Source organism: Aquila chrysaetos, chromosome 1 (genome assembly GCF_900496995.4).
Source record: "Aquila chrysaetos chrysaetos chromosome 1, bAquChr1.4, whole genome shotgun sequence".
Taxonomy (NCBI): Eukaryota; Metazoa; Chordata; class Aves; order Accipitriformes; family Accipitridae; genus Aquila; species Aquila chrysaetos.
Window position 1 is genome coordinate 4205882 of NC_044004.1, and position 17899 is coordinate 4223780.

Sequence of the window (17899 nt, forward strand, 5' to 3'; positions counted from 1 at the left end):
TTCAGGCCGTAGGATTCACATTCAATTTATTAGACTACAGCAATTACATAATAAATTCATTACATCCAGTTGTTGTTTGGGAATTTCATCTGACAGTAGCACTGGGTTCTGGGCTGTTTGTAAAGGTAGTTACGGCGCAAGGGGAAGGTTTGTGAAGATGGAGGCAGCTGCATATGCCAGTAAAGAAATACAGACTGTCCAATATGGAGTGACATTTACATGAAATTCAGGTAAACATTTGACATGCGGTGGCCTCTTTAGCATGGGGATTGCAAACCTTTTAGCAGCAGCCACCACAAATTTCTGTTTGCTGTTGAAAAATTGCTTAGGGAAATAATCTGGATGAGAGAAGTAAATTTTCTGTCAAGATAAACTTTAGTACGAAGCCAAGTTTAAAAAAAGAGAGAGGGGGAAAAAAATCCCTAGGTGGTTTATCTCATTATTATTAACATGCTTTAATATTTACCAGGCTCTATTAGCAAGCCAGACTGTCAGTAGAGGCACTGAACTACGGAGACAGATTCAGGTTTACTCCCGGGAGCTCACTTTACCTCTCGTCTTGCGAAGAGGGTTGATAGCAGATGTGTTTCAAAGGGCTGGCAGTTGTTAAAAGAATCAAACCCTCTGGAATTCAATAGCTGTGGACTGTTCTTGCAGGTTAGTTGGGATTTTCAGGGTGTCGTCCCCCCCCACACACACTTTTTGATTCACTCTGCCTGTGAGGTTCTGGGAGTGAAAACTGGGAGAGTGGCTAAGACGGAAAAAACTTAGAGGGAAAGTATATATTTTAAAGCATATTCCGAAACCCGTTTTCAGTTTTGAGTCCCCCAGCTATTAGGAGGACGTTTGCTCATACCTTACGGTAACCACTAGGGTACAGGGGTGTGCTACTTCAGGGAGATTTGGGATATATAAGCTGTATCACCTTCATTGGATAAGCCCTTAAATCAATTTGATATGTCCGTGCATATTTTTTTTTAACTCGGATTTTACTGAAAATACAATTTTTAGTCCTCTCTCCGGTGTCGTGCTCTGGTTTACTATCAGGAGAAAGGTACGTCTTGAAAAAGGCCAGAACAAAGTTTGTCATAAATGTACGGCCGGGCTTAGCGCCTAACCATGTCAGTCAGAGAAATCTGCTGTGCTAAAAATGGTAATTCAGTGATGAAGTAGATTTTTATACTTACCTATTACCTTTGCAATCTTGGATTTGGTCTTTGTTAGCTCAGAAATGGAACTGAATTGGTCATGTTCCCATAGCACCCATGTTGAAAGACATCTTTCTGGCAGTAGTCACCGTGTCTGGTGAGGATGTGAAGAACATGAGTGCAGTGAAATGGTTTAAAATAAAAAGTGCCTTAGCAGAATAGTAGGTGCCGTTGGCTAAGCACAGGCGCACATAAAATTGTCCTCTAGCCACTGCCAATTATCTCTAATTTCTATAATTGGTGTACGTATTTGGATTTGGGGGAAGAGGAGGAATGGAGGAAAAGGTGAAAAGCTGGTGTTTATTTTAAACTGAATTTCTTCTCTTGTAATGCAAATCTGGGTACTTTGAACTCAAACTCCTTTCAATGCAGCCTGTTACATTTGACTCTCTCACCCAACTATCACACCAGCAAAGGCGAATAAGAACAGTAATTGCTTTAAAGGCTGAACAATTGTGTCCGAATGCCAACAAGTGACGTTATCTTTATAACAAAAACAATTGCCCTGTTCTCACGGAAATACAGATTTCATTGCAAATATGTTCACTTTAAAGCAGACACACTGCAATAAAATTACAGTGCTCTGCAGCATTCATCTCGGATCTTCACAGCCACCCACCCAATTACAGGCTGTGTCTTGCCAGCAGAAGCTTGTTGCTTGGTTTCTGTAATATTTTTGTAGATTTGCTTTCCTCTACATAACTTTAGAGGTAGACTGCGCTTACTCCTTTCCTTTCACCAGGTTTTTATGCTGAAAAAAAAAAAAAAAAAGGGCTGGTATGGAAAGTCTTTTGCATGGCTCTAAATGTGATATTTTTTTTACGTAGAATATACTCTGAATAGTTGTTTCTAATACCTTAATAGCTCTGGTTTATGTCAGTAATTATATGAAAGGTTAATCTTTAAATCACCAGCATTTCCTAAATTCCTAATCAACTTCATGCTTGGAAAGGAACTCGTATAAATGCTCAATTTGTTAATATTAGACTGGGTTGAGCAGGTCAAGGAAAAGTGTAACCTTGGTGCATAATGATAAACTGAACACAGCAAAAATATCTCAGATCTGTTTGTCATAATAACTGTGAACACGAAAGCTGAATATGAGGGAGAATGAGCGTGGATATAATTAGCAGGAGAATCTGCTATAGCTCAAGATCAGCCATCTCTTTAAATGAGGGTTTCTTAAGGGCTGGAAGGGGAAAAAAAGAGGTATTGGGGGTAGGAAAGTCTGATTTTCTAGAAAGTCTCTGATGAGCTGTGAGTAGGATAGCTAAGAAGTCCAGCCAAAAAAAAATTAGTGGAAGAGGCACGGTGCTGGAGTTCAGCGAGCAAAATGATGGATGAGGGGGACATTGTGCTCCCAGGGAACAAGGAGGTGACAGAGGAAACGCCGGGGTTGCGTGCGTGCGTGCGTGTTTGGGAAAGCATGTCCGTCTGCGCCTCTGTAAAAGAGAGTGTGTGTCTGTGACTGAGAGTTTGAAAAGACGGGGAGAGAAAAAGAGAGCGAGCGATGCTGGGTATCTTTCTTAAATCTCTGCTGTTGTCCTTGCCACAGTTTCAACATGGGAGGTGAAGGCACTGAAAAATCTCGTTTTCCTTGTGTGCACAGTGGTCCCCTTGCCTTCGCGCTGGTTTTCATCTTCCCTTTCATCCTGTCCCCTCACCCTCTCCTTTTCTCTTTCTTGCTCAGTGAAGCTATTTAGTGTTGTACCCTCCTCTCCAGAAGCTGTTTCATCCCTGCTTGCACAGTTTTTAAAACTGCTTTCTCCACCCACCTTCAGTCTTGGGTTTTCATCTGTGCTAGTCCTTTAGATTTACCATCTTTAGAAAAGAAAAGGCAAGGGAATCCAGTAACAACCTGATTTAGTTGCTGTTACTCCAGTCTTTTCTCTCATCTTTTGTCTCCTCTTAATTTCTTTTATTAGTAGTACTCTCATTATTATTATAGCACTTGAAATAAGCTTCCTAATTAAATACTCCTCCTTATTTGCCATTTGGAATACCATTGGAGAAGCTGGGGGGAAGGGGAGGGGTATTCAGAATGTCCTTTTGCTATTAATACCGAATGAGACCCGTACAAGAAACAAATTTACTCCATCTCAAAAGCAAACGAGGGGCTTTTTATCAGAACCAAAGAAAATGATCAAACAGGCTCTTTTCAAGTGCCCTTCAGTGCCTTAGCCATAAAAACATACAGAATATATTAAAGCGTACAAAAATATCCTTAGGTATCGTTAATGATCTTTCTCTGGCACACGTATGCAAGGCAGTGATGAACCAGGCGTGGGACTGCGTCTTCGGACTGGTACAGAGCGTCTGGCTATTGCTGTGCACATGGAGGAACAGGTCACCCCCTCGGTCTCACCCCCTGCAGTACTCAAACAGCATGGTAAAGGAGGGAATTTGCAGCTTTAACACAGAATTTCTTTGTATTTTATATATTCAGGCCAGAAACAGAATGCGGTACATTAGCATTGATTCTGTGGTTTCATATCACTTTTTTTTTTTTTTTTAAAGTAGTACAGAAAGGAAGGAAAAAAGACAGAAAGGAAAATAAATCATCCCTTATATACATTCAAAGCATACACAGCAACAGTTCCTTCATCACTGGGTGCACTGTGAGTATGTACTGATGTTAGCAGCAAGAGATTGCATATTAGAGATCTATAACACTGGTAGTGTTAACCATCGTCAAAAAAGGTAGTCCTTTTGCTCACCTTTCACCCTGTCTTGTATGTTAAAAGACACTTAAATATAAAGAAAATAATGTTAATTACCTAATTATAAAAGGGAGATTAGTCCTATTAAGTGGAACAGTAAAAGGGGAATATTTAAAATATTTTCCTTCCTTCGATATTCCCCAAGCATCTCCTGAACAAAAAACTGTCACAACTAACCCCAAAAGCATCTTTTTTTTTTTTTTCTTCTTCTTCCTTTTGATTTTGGAGCCATTTAGTAAGCCACAATAAGGGCATAAAAAGAGAGGGAATGACATATCTCTGGACAGTTGGTGAACTTGAAATTTGGAAGAAAGAGTTAGGGAAAATTTGTCCCTGCAGTTGCTATAAATGCAGTACAAATATAATAACTCTGATATATACCAATGCAAGCAGCCTGGAGCAGGATGAATAACTGCATTTGCGATAGCTGGATTGAAATTAAATACTTGCTCTTTTATTTCTTTAGTAAGCACATCTTTTTCATGTAAACTTTCAGACTAGATGTGGGCACCCTGTGGGGTACCTTCATACCATGTAATAGCAGTGACACCCCTCTTTCCACCAGTAAATATTTAGAGGGTATCAAGATCTCCAGATATCCACTGGAGATCATTAGGAGGTTGTCACTAGAAGATATTGCCCTTAGAAAAGATTTCTGCATGAAGATTTCAAAACATATCATTTTCTGAAGTTTAATAAGTGCTGTGCTCTATATGGAGCATCCATCCATCATCCTGCTAAGGGTGGCAAGTCATTGGTGGTCATTACCTCTCTTCAGGAGAAATGGCACCGGGCAATATCAAAATCAGCTCTCAGTTAGGAAATCACTGCACCTTTAAAGAAAAAGGTTCTCTTCAGTTTACTTGAGCTGTCAATCCAAGATGCATGAAGCACAGGGGTGAATAAATTCCAAAGGCGGAATTGCTCACGTCTTTGCAAACGTAGCTTGAGGTTGCTAACACCAATAAACAGCAGGAATAATTCCAGGGGGGTGCAATCACTAGTGTGTTTAAAATACAACCCACAAATATGCTAAAAATACATAGAAATACAACCACGGGATGATTATTTGTCGGTATCAGTCTTGCATCAGATTTACAGGGGCAAAACCATGACTGCACTAATACGTTTCCTTATAGCAACAGGGGGTCACTATAGAAATAAAGTTAATTCTTTCTTTTTTTTTTTTTTTTTTTTACCATATGCAGACAATATTTTAACAATCTTGGTTGGTTTGGGAACCTTCCTGGCAACTAGCTGTAATCAGCCCTTCTGGCTGCAGTGCTGCATGTAGATTTGAGGAACATCTAACCTAGTCCAAAGTTAGAGAGCCAGTTTTTCACAGTTAAATTCCTTATTGATTTCAGAGAAGGGTTCAGTGAGGAAAATACCTATAGTTTGGCCCTCAGTTAGCATGGCATAAAGTATTTTCTCTTAAAATATGATTGGGCACCCAAAGAGACAAGGGGCTCCTTACCTGCTCTCTGCCCTCCCTGTTAGGTTTGTACGTGGACGCTCAACCCCTCAGGTCACTTGGGAGTTTCAGGATGGATCAGGCCCTTGTGGGCTTGAGGCACAGAAACAGAACTGTGCATTTCTTTAAAGAGAAAAAAGCCTGGTTTTAACAGTGCTAGCTTGTTTCAAAGCTGTGGGCTTCAGTAAAAAAGCAGTTGATTTTCATTAATCTTCTATGAAAAAGTCCTCTCCCAATACATAATCTCATTGCGTTCACAGATGACATTATAGTCTCACTAAATAAAAATGTTGATTAAAAGGCTCTCGTCGTATTTAATATTAAACAGGATGAGATGTACCAAACAGAGGAAAATAAGTTCTGACTCTTTAAAAATAGTGTCACTCAGAAAAAAAAATAAAATTCACTCTTTACATTCAAAATTAATGGCTAAAACCTGCTGTGCAGGAAAAAAAAATGTTTTATTCTGTGCCTATATTCTCCTTTATAAGTCTGATGTAGCCTTTTAAGAGTAGGTGGCACTCTGATGCTATAAAAAAGAAAAAAAACTGTGCTAAATTAAAATATATGTTAGATTTCTGAATTTTTCCTCTACTGGTGGTAACCTAAGGATAGAGAAATACGTACAAAGCATAGAAATGTTACCCAATTCATTATCCGTAACATTTTATTAGCATGTAATGCTGTATGAAGGAAATTTCAAGATGCTCTGCCTGATATTATAAAACTACCTCATCTTCATTAGTATAAGAGGAGTTGTTGAAAAGATCAATCAGTAGGTTGTTCACATACTGGAATGAAAAATCCAAAATACAAAGAAAGGAAGCCTTTATTTAAGGGCAGTCAAATAAAACAGCAGCGTGATTCTACATTATTAAATCACTGCTTATATCCATCAATTCCATTTACCAGTCATTAGTAAAGGAGGGTTCGTATACTTTCAGCCTCTGCAGAGATTTTTAAGAGTTAGTGAAGGCTGGTGGTGAAAGCGAGGGACACGAGATAGGCTTTGCTAGCAGTTTGCTATAGGACCCCAAAGTATGCTCTAATAACTCTCTGTCTTACTCTGACAGTGTTACAGCCAAGGTTTTACTCTTGAAAGCCACACAGGTTTCACCACTGAGAACCGAATAGCTTTTGCTCTTCTCCGTTCACCATGGCACCACAGTGCACAAAGCAAGGGTTTCTTTGCTCTTAGCATACCTCAAAACAAGCATAAAAGTGGGAAATGCTAGTAAAAGCCCTTAAATTTAGAAATTTTTTTTTTTGTCTTTTTTATTTTAAAGAAAATTGTGATGAGCACATATTGGCAGTGTTTCAGTTGTTCGGGTTTGGTTTGTTGGTTTTTTTCTAGTGAGACTTTGCAATATGACCGGTTTTGATACAAAATACTTTTAGGGGTTATGATACAGTTTTTATGGATCTGACAGCAACTAACAAGTGAGCCGTACTTAAAAATCCTCAGGAATCCTGTCCCAGGGACACGGTCGAAACCTGAGCCTTTCTGAGGTGCACTGGCTCCTTGTTGTACTGACATCCACTTACAGGTAGCACATTAACAAAAATATAATTCCAGTGTCATGCTTCATATCTTCAGCAACATGATGTAAGTGAATGTGCACTAATTACAATGTGAAGCCATCTGGTTAATTTTAAGCTTTCTATTTTACGTGGCTTCTTTGCTCCCAGGCTTTCATTTCAACACTCAGTATGAAGAGAAAAAGAGGTTAAACTGTTGCATTTTGTATACAGGGAACAATTCATGTAATATACACCAGTCTGTAAAAACTGTAAATGCTATTTTTTTTTATTTTAAACAGTTTTCTTAGTTTACAAAAGATCAATAATTGGTACCTTTTTACACTCTCAGATTCCTGAATATTGACAGATCTTCAAAGGGAGTATTAGCATAGGAAATCTTAAGATTGACTGTCCTGAAGGTTTTTAAGACACGATAAAGCTAAAATATCAAGTCTCTTAGACAGCCCCTCTTAACAATTTCGGCAGAGGAGCGCGTCAGAAATCACCAGCAAAGCACAGCAACCCCCCCCGTGCCACTGTCTGCCTGCACGCTGTTATTTGGTTGCACACTGTTTAAATCCCCAAGGAAAATCACACCTCGCATTCCCTCGCTGGCTGCTGGTGACAGGAACAAGATCCGTACTCATTAATGATCACCAGGGCTCCCTCAATGTGGTTGGGTTTGTAATCAACGTAATACTCCTGGGCTGACATGGCAGCCATTTGATGCATGGTCTGTTTTTGCTTCTGCTTTCTGCGCTGTGTTACAAAGCACTGTCTTAGTTGCCTTAAGCTGGCCGGAAAGCACTTCCAGGAGACGTACAACACTAAAACCACGATGAGGAAGGAAAAAATGAGCGCCATGGTCCCCGTCACCACCTTGTGAATCTGAACGGCGTTCTCCGAGTTCTCGCCGGGCATGGTCACGGTTATGGCGTATGTCGTTCGGTCCCCTTCGCCGTCCTGCACGTCGTACGTGGCGGTGGCAGAGCCGTAGCCGAACGTTTGGTCGCTGTCGTTCGTTACGGGGGAGAGGGTGTTAACGCTCGTTGGGTCTGCCGCGTCTTCACACAAGTGAAAAGCGTACACGGCGTCCAAAACATCCTCGCCCTGCGCGTACTCGGGGGTGGCACAGAGCAGATTGCTGTCGTAGCGACCCTTGAAGTTGCTCAGCCAGGAGGCCAGGGCGCAAACGTTACGGCTGCAATCCCAGGCGTTTGCAGAAAGGCTGATGCTAGTGAGGGACTTCCAGGAGTCGAGGACTCGGGAGTCGATGTAGGTCAGCCGGTTGGAGTCCAGCTGCAGGGATTTGAGGTGAGGTACGCTTTCGAAAACGTGAGGCTCGATGTACTCGATTTCGTTGCCGGAGAGATCCATTTTTTCAAGTTGCCATATCCAGTCCAAAGTGTTTACTACGATGGTAACTTTATTCCTTCGCAAGCAGAGAGAGTGCAGGGAGATGAGCCGGGGAAAATGGGCTAAATTCACCTTCACCAAGTCATTGTGCTCGAGGTGCAGCTCAGTGAGTTTGAACAAGCCTGCAAAAGAGTTTCGAGCCAGGCTCTTTAACTGATTGTATCCTATGTCTAGAAACTTCAGGCTGCGACAGTCCTGAAAAATTCTCACTGGCACGAACTTGATGGCGTTCGACCGCATGTGCAAAGTTGTTAGTTTTCTCAGCCCGTGAAACAGGTCAGGCTCCAAAGACTGTAGGTTGTTGTATGATAAATCCACACTGCGCAAGTTTGGCATGGGTCGGAAAGTGGTGTTGGGCAGTTGGGTTATTTTGTTGGAACTCAGGGTGAGCTCTTTAACTCGCCGCAATTTTTGAAAGGCATTCCCCTCCACTGAGCAAATGTGATTGTGATCCAGATAGAGCCACGTGAGCTGCATTAACCCTGTGAACTGTCCATCATGCAGCTCTGAAAGGCTGTTGTACCGCAGAGACAAGCCCATCATGCCCGACAGGTTGCGAGGCATCTCTGTAAGATTCAGTGATTCACAGTACAAAAGCCTGCCCTCACACCGACATAGCTGTGGACACCCACTATTCACGGCTGGAAGCATTTTAGAAAAGATACCCAGCGTACACAATATCAACCCCGGGGGCTTCCTCAGCAGCCAGTTTAAACAGAGACCAATAAGAAGGAAATCCATTAGCAAGAATATTTCCAAATATGCTTGAGAATGTCCATTGAATCTTTTCAAATTCTACATCATATTTTATTTAAGGGAAAAAAAAAAAACCAAAACCAAAAAAACAAAGCCAGAAAACCAAAGCAAAACAGCAAACAGAACAAACACAGAGGCAAATATTTCACTTTACAGCATGCAGGAGCTGCGCAGCATTAAAGTTCACAGACATTCAAAGGTAAAATGATAGTGATTTTGTTCATGTTAAATGCTGCAGCAAAGAAAAAAAAAAATCTTTCTTCATGAAAGAATTTAATTAAAAAGTGTCTTACCCACCCTTTTCCAGAGAGTGACAACCTCCATTCAGTTGCTTCCTTTGTGTTTGGACTAATTATATGCAGAGCTAAAAAAGACCCCTCTGTGCTACAAATTCAGTCCCTTTCAATTTTGTGCAAGGCTGGCAAGCTCACAATGTCTCACTTCGCTTCTGCTCAAAGAGCGAAAGGCTTGTCCAGCTAGCTTTTTAGCTGACTCCTAGGACCTGCAAGTTTCAGAACTATGTACATGAGCTTGATCTTCTCCTTCTCCCTCTGTCCTTTTCTCTGCAGTTAACACTGTGGCGTGAAAAAAACTCCAAACTCTTTACTAACGACTCCACAGGATTTGTCAATCTGTTTAATGTCCATCATTTGCAACGACCATTGACCGGCACAACCTTTACTCCATAGAGAGATTACCATTCATTCACTGACCGGCTAAGGGTAGCTTTATTTCCCATTCTTTGTTCGCTTTGCTTGTTAGGTGATGCTTAGAGCAGAGAGAGACAGCAAGAATCCCTTCCCTTCAGCTGAGCAGTATGTTGCTAGAGCATGCAGAGGCACCTAGTGTTCACTGAGTGTCGTAAGCTGCTCAGGATTGTACGCCTGCACTGTGCATCTCAGACATGGGCAGATTGAAAAGGGGTGGGCATAAAACCAACATTGGAGCGAACCGGGAAAGTAATATATGCTCTTTGATGAAATGGAAAATACTTTAAGCCTATCTCGCCATTTCTCAAACGGGCACGCACACACGGCCGCGCAAATCATCAAGAGCGAGGCAGTGCTAAGTAGGAAGCTTGAGAATTAGGATTCTTTTTTTTTTTTTTTTTTTTTTTTTTTTTTTGGCTTTTGTTTAAAGTCTGAATTTATAAACTATTAGCCGGGAGAGGGAGATACTTGATTTCTTGGTTTGGGAAGGAATATGTAACCCAGTGTCTTTGGATTGCTTTTTCTCTCTAATTCTGATGATGAGATTTGCCTTTTGGAGTCTTGGGGTGGGGGAGTGAGGGGGGGGGGCGGGGGGGGGTGGGGGGGGGAATGTGTTTTTCTTCTGACATTGTCTAAATAGAGCATGATTTGAAATTCTGTGCATTCTTTCTCATAGAAATGCAGCCAGAGCTCTGCAAATAGGAATGTCTGGTTTCATATAAGCTTTAATTACATTTGGTCTTTTTCCATCCTGCATATTTTGTGTGTGTTCAGCACATGCCTTTCCTAAAGGCTTTTTTTTTTTTTTTTTTTTTGCAGTGTACGCTATGGCACACAAAACTATCATTCTTGCAGCATAAAGATTACTGTGCTTTTGGAATAAGATCGATGTATAGGTTCCTCTGACCATGTCGGCAGCATGCAAAGAATGGGGTTTAAAACCTGATTAGTTAATAAGTTCTGCAGATTATGCTGTTTTTTGTTCCGTGTACCCAAAAAATCCTTGCCTGATAATTTGCAGTCCTCATTATCTATGGGAAATGCATCGACAATGAGCTCTCGCTGTAATTTTTACTGACTGAAAAATACACGATACTTCTGTCAGGAAAACGCTGGCCATCTTTTCCTATTATGAAATAGAGTCTAAAGCCTGTGTGCTGGTGAATGCGATCAGAGCTGACAGCTCACAATTCTGCATGAATTCTCTATGAAGAAGTTTCACATGGAAATGCAAGTATTGCAGAAGATTGTGCTACTTTTAAGCCAACATTGGTTGTGAAATGCTGGAGGCAGGGCAAAACCGTTACATTGGCTTTCTTTTTCACAACCGTATTAATTTTTTGTAAAAAATCTTCTTTTTGAAGTATCTGTTGCAGAGCTGCGAAATCCTGGAGCTGTTCGTTGTGTTCGAGTGTGGCTGGCTGCTGTGAGTGTGTGCTGGTAGAGATCAAGGAATGCAGTAATTTGATGCAGTAAAAGTTGTTTTAGAGAAGTCCTGGAAAACTTAAGCTCTCGTGCATAAAAATGTGGGAAGGAGCTTCATTACAAATGTATTTGCCAAAAACAGTCTTAAAAAAATTACAAATATAAAGCACTCGGACCGTGGTTTCAGAACCTGGGAATCCATGTGCTGGTATGCTCCCAATTCAGTTTATTTACATTTTTCTGCTATTCACAGCCCTTGCATTTCCGTGGTCTCAAAGCAAAAATGTGAGGCTCTAATAGTATATGAACCTCTCGTATGTTTTAGCATTCGGGCAGGAAAGCTCTATGTGGTTTTCCTCTCTCAAGATCATGCTGTTTTATTCAAAGCAGGCTGTTTATGCAAGTGTCCACTGGTTGCAGTACACCTTAATTCTGTTTCTCAGTGCACAAAAGCAGGAGGGAAAGCAATGACAGAACCAAGAGAAAGAAAAAAAACCTTGTCCAAGAATATATTCCAGATTGCATTTCTGCATATTTTGATGGAATTAGCAGGGAAAAAACCTCAAAAGATTACTTGAACTTTACAGATACTGAAAAAAGCTTCAAAACAGTAAGGTTTTATCCCTTAAAAGACTGCAACCCTACAAGTCTTCATGGGAGGGGGGGTCTTAATGTCTTCTCCCATATAACAATTTGGGGCGAGATCTGCAGCAGTAGCCCTAAAAATTTCAACTATATCTTCAAGGCAAGCTGACATTTTCTGCAAATCAAATGATGATAATGATCACTTAGTTACCATCTAAATGCTATGTATAGTGAAGAATTCCTCTAGTAGAGATGAAACTCCTTGATACATCGCTGAGAAGAGCTGAATACTTTTTTCACTGCTGCTTCTTGCTGTCACCTGGGATACAGCTTGGATCCTAACCAATCTGCCTATTCCCACACTGGCATATAATCTATTATCGTTTGGGTTCCAGAGGTAGAAATTAGAGCAGACAGTAGCAAACCCATATAGCATCAGCTGGAAGACTGACGACTAGAATTCGGGAGCCGGAATTAATGGCCCTAAGCGCACGATCTCGAAGCTCCGTCAGAGGTCTACTGCATGACAGACTCTGCTCTTATGTGTCCAAAATTTGTTTGTAAAAAAGAATCCAGGTAGTCTTAAAATGAGAGACCTCAACGTATGTTTGAGGCTGTGATGTTGAGGCAGGGTAGTGACCACATTCAAGAACTGTGGCACGTGGATCTGAAAAGACAGACTTGGGTGAATATACGGCTTAGCCCTGGAGTATCTTTTGTAAATTTGGTTTTCTTCTATATTTTTGAAATGTACTTTTTTTTGCAATAAAGCCAGGAATCCACTTTGAACATGATTGTGATGCAAAGGGCTTAATTTCCACTGTCTGAGCTGTTATCACAGCCAAACTGTTAAGTTTACACATTTTCTGAAGTTTCAAAGCCTCTGGCAAATCTCTATAAATTAGCAGATTTAAATTAGCTTTATTAAATGTGCAATTGTAAAACACTGTAAGAAGCGCAAACTAAGTTTATGTGTGTTTAAGGGAGATTGATTAAATCAATGTAAAGTAGGTTACAGAAGAACAACATGAGTAAAGTTTTAGAAAGTTTAGCTGGGAAGCTATTTCTTGAGTCACGACAAGTGTAATTCACTGGCAACACCCTGCAGTGATTGTCAAAATTGTTCAGGTTGAAAAAGGAAAACATTTTTCAATGTATTTAGTCTACACATTTTTAATATTGTATTCAGATTAATGTCCCATATCATATAACTGGCCACAGAATCATTTCATTCTGACTAAGTCCTTGTATTGCCTGGCATTACTGTTTGGACCTAGATATTTAACATGCCTGAGTTTGCAATCCAGGGGTTAGGACAGGGAGAATAAGATCAGAATCTGGCCACTAATGTCTAACCATGCATATAAACATGTTTTAATATATTAACCAACAAAATATGAAAAGACAAAACAGTATATTAAATACTGAGTATGTTTCTTCCTTCTGGTATTTTCTGAGTGGTTTCTATCAGTATAATAAAAAGTGGGACTTTTAGTGGTGATTTTAATTTCCTTTCATGAATGGACAGACTCAAACCTTGATCTAACATGGTAGTCTTTAATTTTCAAGTGCACTGAACTATGGCATTTTGTATAAAGGAAACATTTAAAAACAGAAAAGGGAAGAAAAAGACATGACTTCAAGTAAAGCAAATTAAATCTGTTATTTCTCTAGTATTTATATCTTGGTCACCCCTGGCATTTGGCTGGCTGTACCTTCTATATAAAATTCAGAGTTTCACCTGATAAGAAGTCCATCCTATATAACACGTCTCTTAGTAAATATAAAAATGCACTATATTACCCAAGCTTTTGACCAAAATACTTCTGGCGATTCAAGATATTAAAGTAATAATGATAACTACCATTAAATTATTGCAGTGCAGACCATGCACACTGGATTCATTACTACCTTTAAAAAATAGATATTCTTATGTAAATCATCTTATTGTTTTTGACAATGTGATAAACACTTTTCTCTTCCATTACAGTCACTCCATTCTTGTCATCAGCCACAATCAATACCAGGTAGTCATGTACAGCTCTATAAAGACCTATGTGAAGAACTGTCAATGCAGTGAGGAAATGTCAATTTTTAGAAATTATATCAGGGGTGGGATGAAGTGTCTCTCTCCTCCATTCATTACTGATAGACTACTTGAATAAGCTGAAGAGTTACTGACTCTCTTAAGTAGCTGTGAAATTACCTATGGATTTCTGGATGTGCTGTCAAAGCTCTAGACAGCGTTATTGGTTGTGAATATCCAGGTATAATGGAAAAATGACAACAAGTAAAACCTATCCTTTTGTGATTAATCAACACATTGCTGAAGATCATGTAACATCCTGGTTAAGCGAAGACTGGTGTGTTCCAGTCAAGTTACTAGGTTGTTGGAACTCCTGGTTTACAGGGAAAGGGGAAATTCAAACCTTGGTTTTCAGTTAACTCTTGCTAATTTATCTCTCTAAAAATGTCATGGGAAGTCTTGGAGGAAGCATGTGTAGAGTGCAGTGATTAGCAATTGTAAAGGTTTTAGTTAGTCGTATTTAATTGGAAATCAATTAGTTCCACCTTCAGAAATGCTAAGCTAGACACTTCAGCAAGGTTCATCTCAAGACCTTCCCAGGCATTTCTGGAGGTGCCAGTGAATGAGCTGCAGTGGTTTTCCAATTAGATTAAGAGCAAAGAGGACCACAGCTTATCCATACACTTCAATACATCTACTTTGCCCTCTTCTACTGTTGATAGTTCATCTGTAAGGATTATTTTTGAATAAACTACCATGCTAAATGGTCTTTGTGTTTTAAGACTCCTTTTTACTGAAAGGATTCTGTTCTTACACAGATGTAGCTAATCCAAGATGGCTATTGATGCCATTGCATCTCGTGTAGGTTGGTTGGTTGGTTTATCTTGGTGTATTCACTCAGATTCATCAGGCCTGTGAGAGGTTGGATGATGGTGGAACCATGAATATACCACAAAGTGACAGAATAGCAGGGTTGGTTAGGACTGTGAAAAATCTCCCCTGTAGCCAAATCGGTTATGGCCCTAAACCCATCATGTGTCCATGATTTACTGGCATTTTGTGTCCTTCGGAATAACTTGCGTTGCTCAGAAAGCTGGCAAGTCCCACCTGGGGATGCAGGCATAACCATGCCAACAAACTCCTGCTGTAGAGAAGTCATTTGTGTTGTGTTGGGAGAGCCTTCTTGATGCAAAACAGTTCACTCTTTTTATCAGCGACATAACTTTAGTGGCACTACACACTTTTCAGACTTTCAAGGTGCAGGAAGTAGAGGGAATTGAGAGGAATTTATGAAATCAATTACTAAAAGCTAGGGTGAACAAGTTAAAAGCTGTTCCTGGCAGTCTCCTGCAAAGTTTTTACAAATGGATGAACTGCTCTTGGAAAATTTTCCCAGAGCAGAAAATCTGTTCTTCTCAGTATTAGACAATCAGTTGTTCTTAACCCGTTTCTCTTACTCCTTTCCAAACGTGTTTTAAAGCACAATCAGAAAAGATAACAAACCTTCTGCTGGCCTTTGTAGATACATTATTGCAAGAAATACAGGTTGGTGGTAAAGTCGGTGCTAAATTAGTGTTTTGAAACCGAATAAAGACTTCTATTGAATTCTCTTCTGTCACAGAGGGTACCATTTGAATTGACTCCGAAGGGAGTTTTACATGGAAACTCTGCTTTTGGATAAAGTTACCTAGAAATAATATAACTTGTAATGTTCTTAGGTCTGACTCCTGGATTTACTGAAGACCTGAACAATATGAGCTAGATTATGTAGTCATGGAAATAGATGTTGGACTGTAGCAGAACGCCTATAGCAAACAGGCAATCGGATCTTTGGCAGACTGTATTATTCTCAGTTATGTGTGCTTCTTGGTATATTTTGGCAGATGGTGAAGGCAGGATTTTTATGTTTCCATCCTTCTGCTCTGATGATATCCATAATCTGAAGGGAAAACGCAGGATCAAATTTGTTGAAATCCTGGTTGTTTGTGTATTGCATCTTACTGGGAGATTAGAGGGAATCTGAATCGTTAGCTCATACACAGAAGTAATAATGCAGAAACCAGGTTGAAGACGCACATTTCAGATAGAAGTCATCGTGATTTTTGCAAACTTAAAGAAGATGGTTTGTTGACTACCTGAAATATTTATGGCTTCATTACGTATTATTTGCAACTGATGTAATGTCTAAGAGAAATAATCACGGGTCACGAGTGTCAGAAGGACATATTTAAAGGCATAACAAAAGAAAGTCATGCCTTCTAAAAAAAGAGAATAACCTGACCTTTTTTTTTAAAAAAAAAAAAAAACAAAACAACTTAGAAACACTGAGGCAATACTGAACAGTCTCATACGGTGGGGGTGGTTTGTGTGTGGTGTATGTGTAATCTTAGAAACCCAGCTTTGCTCAACAGCTAATTTAGTTTTGTGAGATCCAATGGCAGTCTTTGAAATATGCCTTCCTGACTCTTGTTAGGTTTTATTTCAATGTATTAATGTGTCTGTGCTAAAGACTTTTTGTGTTTTATAAAGAAGAAACATACAATGTGATCAAAACTTTGTGTTGCTCCTTTACTCTCAATAAATGTATAGAAAGGTATAGTCAATTCTAATAACATACCCAAAGATCCTGAATTTACCTGCAAAGATATAGAAAGCATATGCAAACCACATTCTCAACATACATACAATAATATGAATGCAAATTACCCTCACATTATATGTGTTTTTAAAGGTGAAACAGCAGATTTGTTGGGAAAAGAGGAACAAAGCTGTAAGGTTCACTTCAGATATGTTTCAGAATTAAATTTCCTCTCCTACTGCTGTAATTTTGAGTCTTGACTATTCATGTAAAATGAAGAGCTTATTGTTTCTTAAAACTCAATTTATATTTTAAATGAGTGGACAGATGCGTAATCAACCCCAAAAGACAGGAAAAGATCAGCCTGTTTTTCAAGATATAGGACATTTTACTGTGTGTTTTGAATTCTAGAGACCATTTTTAAAGAACACTTGGCTTACTTCTGCTCTTTTTTTGTAGTGCAAATTAATTATAATTTGACAAGAGAGTGCTTGATTTTCTTCTTCAGATTCGGTGTGGAGCCAAGCTTTATTAGTTAGAGCCTCTAAATCAAAATCAAAGGTCAGTAGCTGTGAAATGCCTGTGGCTCAAGATATATTGTAGTTTTTTCCCCATTATTCAGAGATTTTTGTCTATGAAAAGGTGTTTATGTATTTAACTGGATACTGTATGTTGCATGCATGGCTGTGGAAGAATAACCATCTTTCATGATTACATCGGTAACGTTCCTAACAGCAATCCTAAAGGTGTGGGAAATCATTGGTGTGAAAATCCTGAATTATGCACCTCTTTGGTGTGGTCTATAAACGCTGGCTGAGGGTTCAGGTCCCACGGCATGTAGTGTACCCAGTGATTCTCCTTCTCCCGCAGCCCTGTGGATCATGGGCAGAGAAGCTGCTCCCAAATCTTCCCCAGCATCATCCTTCAGCCCCCAGAATCTGTACTGGCATCGCCATGGAAATTACTCAACGGGGACCCGTTTGGGGGATTGGCAGGTAGGGGACAAGAGGTGATAAGGCGAGCTACGATAGTGATTGCCAAATATGCCAACAGAGATCAGAAGGGGAGTGAGAATGGCAAATGGGCATTGTTTCTATGCTTAAAAAACTGGAGCTAGCAGTGGCTGAGGAGAGAGGCATTAAAGATACCTAGCTTTAGAAAATTAATCCTGGAAGCAGTACTACGTGTCCTGATCTTCACTTTGCTTCTTCTAATTGTATATAATTTTTTTGCTTGCTCTATGCCCTTGTTCTTCCTACACCTAGGGTTTTTTTTTTTCTGTTTCCAGCTCTTAATCTCAAGGATTGTCTCTTCCTATGTCCCTGCATAATGCCCAGCACAGACTATCTTTTGCTGTGTCCTAATGAAGATGATAATAATCAACACAGCTTGGGTGTTTGAGGCAGTAATTGTTGGCCAAGAGTTAGTGAATTACAATGCTCCCAGATATGTAATCTATACAACTGAGGTTTGGTTACGT

General features: G+C 39.8%; 2 protein-coding genes across 5 annotated transcripts in view; one reads left to right on the forward strand and one right to left on the reverse strand.

Annotated features, from left to right (window-relative positions):
* The window catches only part of CTNNA2 (catenin alpha 2), a 460705-nt gene that overhangs the window by 280678 nt on the left and 162128 nt on the right, over positions 1-17899 (forward strand). Inside the window, exon 1 of one of the 4 annotated variants that reach the window (XM_030043163.2) lies at positions 172-230. The exons of 2 other annotated variants lie outside the window; for them this stretch is intronic. The gene's annotated coding sequence lies outside the window, so the exon portion shown is untranslated. Of the gene's footprint in view, positions 1-171; positions 231-8129; positions 8238-17899 lie in introns of those variants that run through there. One more of the 4 variants, XM_030043251.2, reaches the window with a different exon arrangement.
* Positions 3308-9985, reverse strand: LRRTM1 (leucine rich repeat transmembrane neuronal 1). Its single transcript, XM_030043352.1, has one exon. It carries the CDS (start codon positions 9078-9080, stop codon positions 7515-7517), a length of 1566 nt encoding a protein of 521 aa, XP_029899212.1. The 5' UTR covers positions 9081-9985; the 3' UTR covers positions 3308-7514.

Excerpts from the sequence above, each read along its gene's own strand:
- LRRTM1 (XM_030043352.1), bottom strand. The coding sequence starts at position 9,080 with ATGGATTTCCTTCTTATTGGTCTCTGTTTAAACTGGCTGCTGAGGAAG.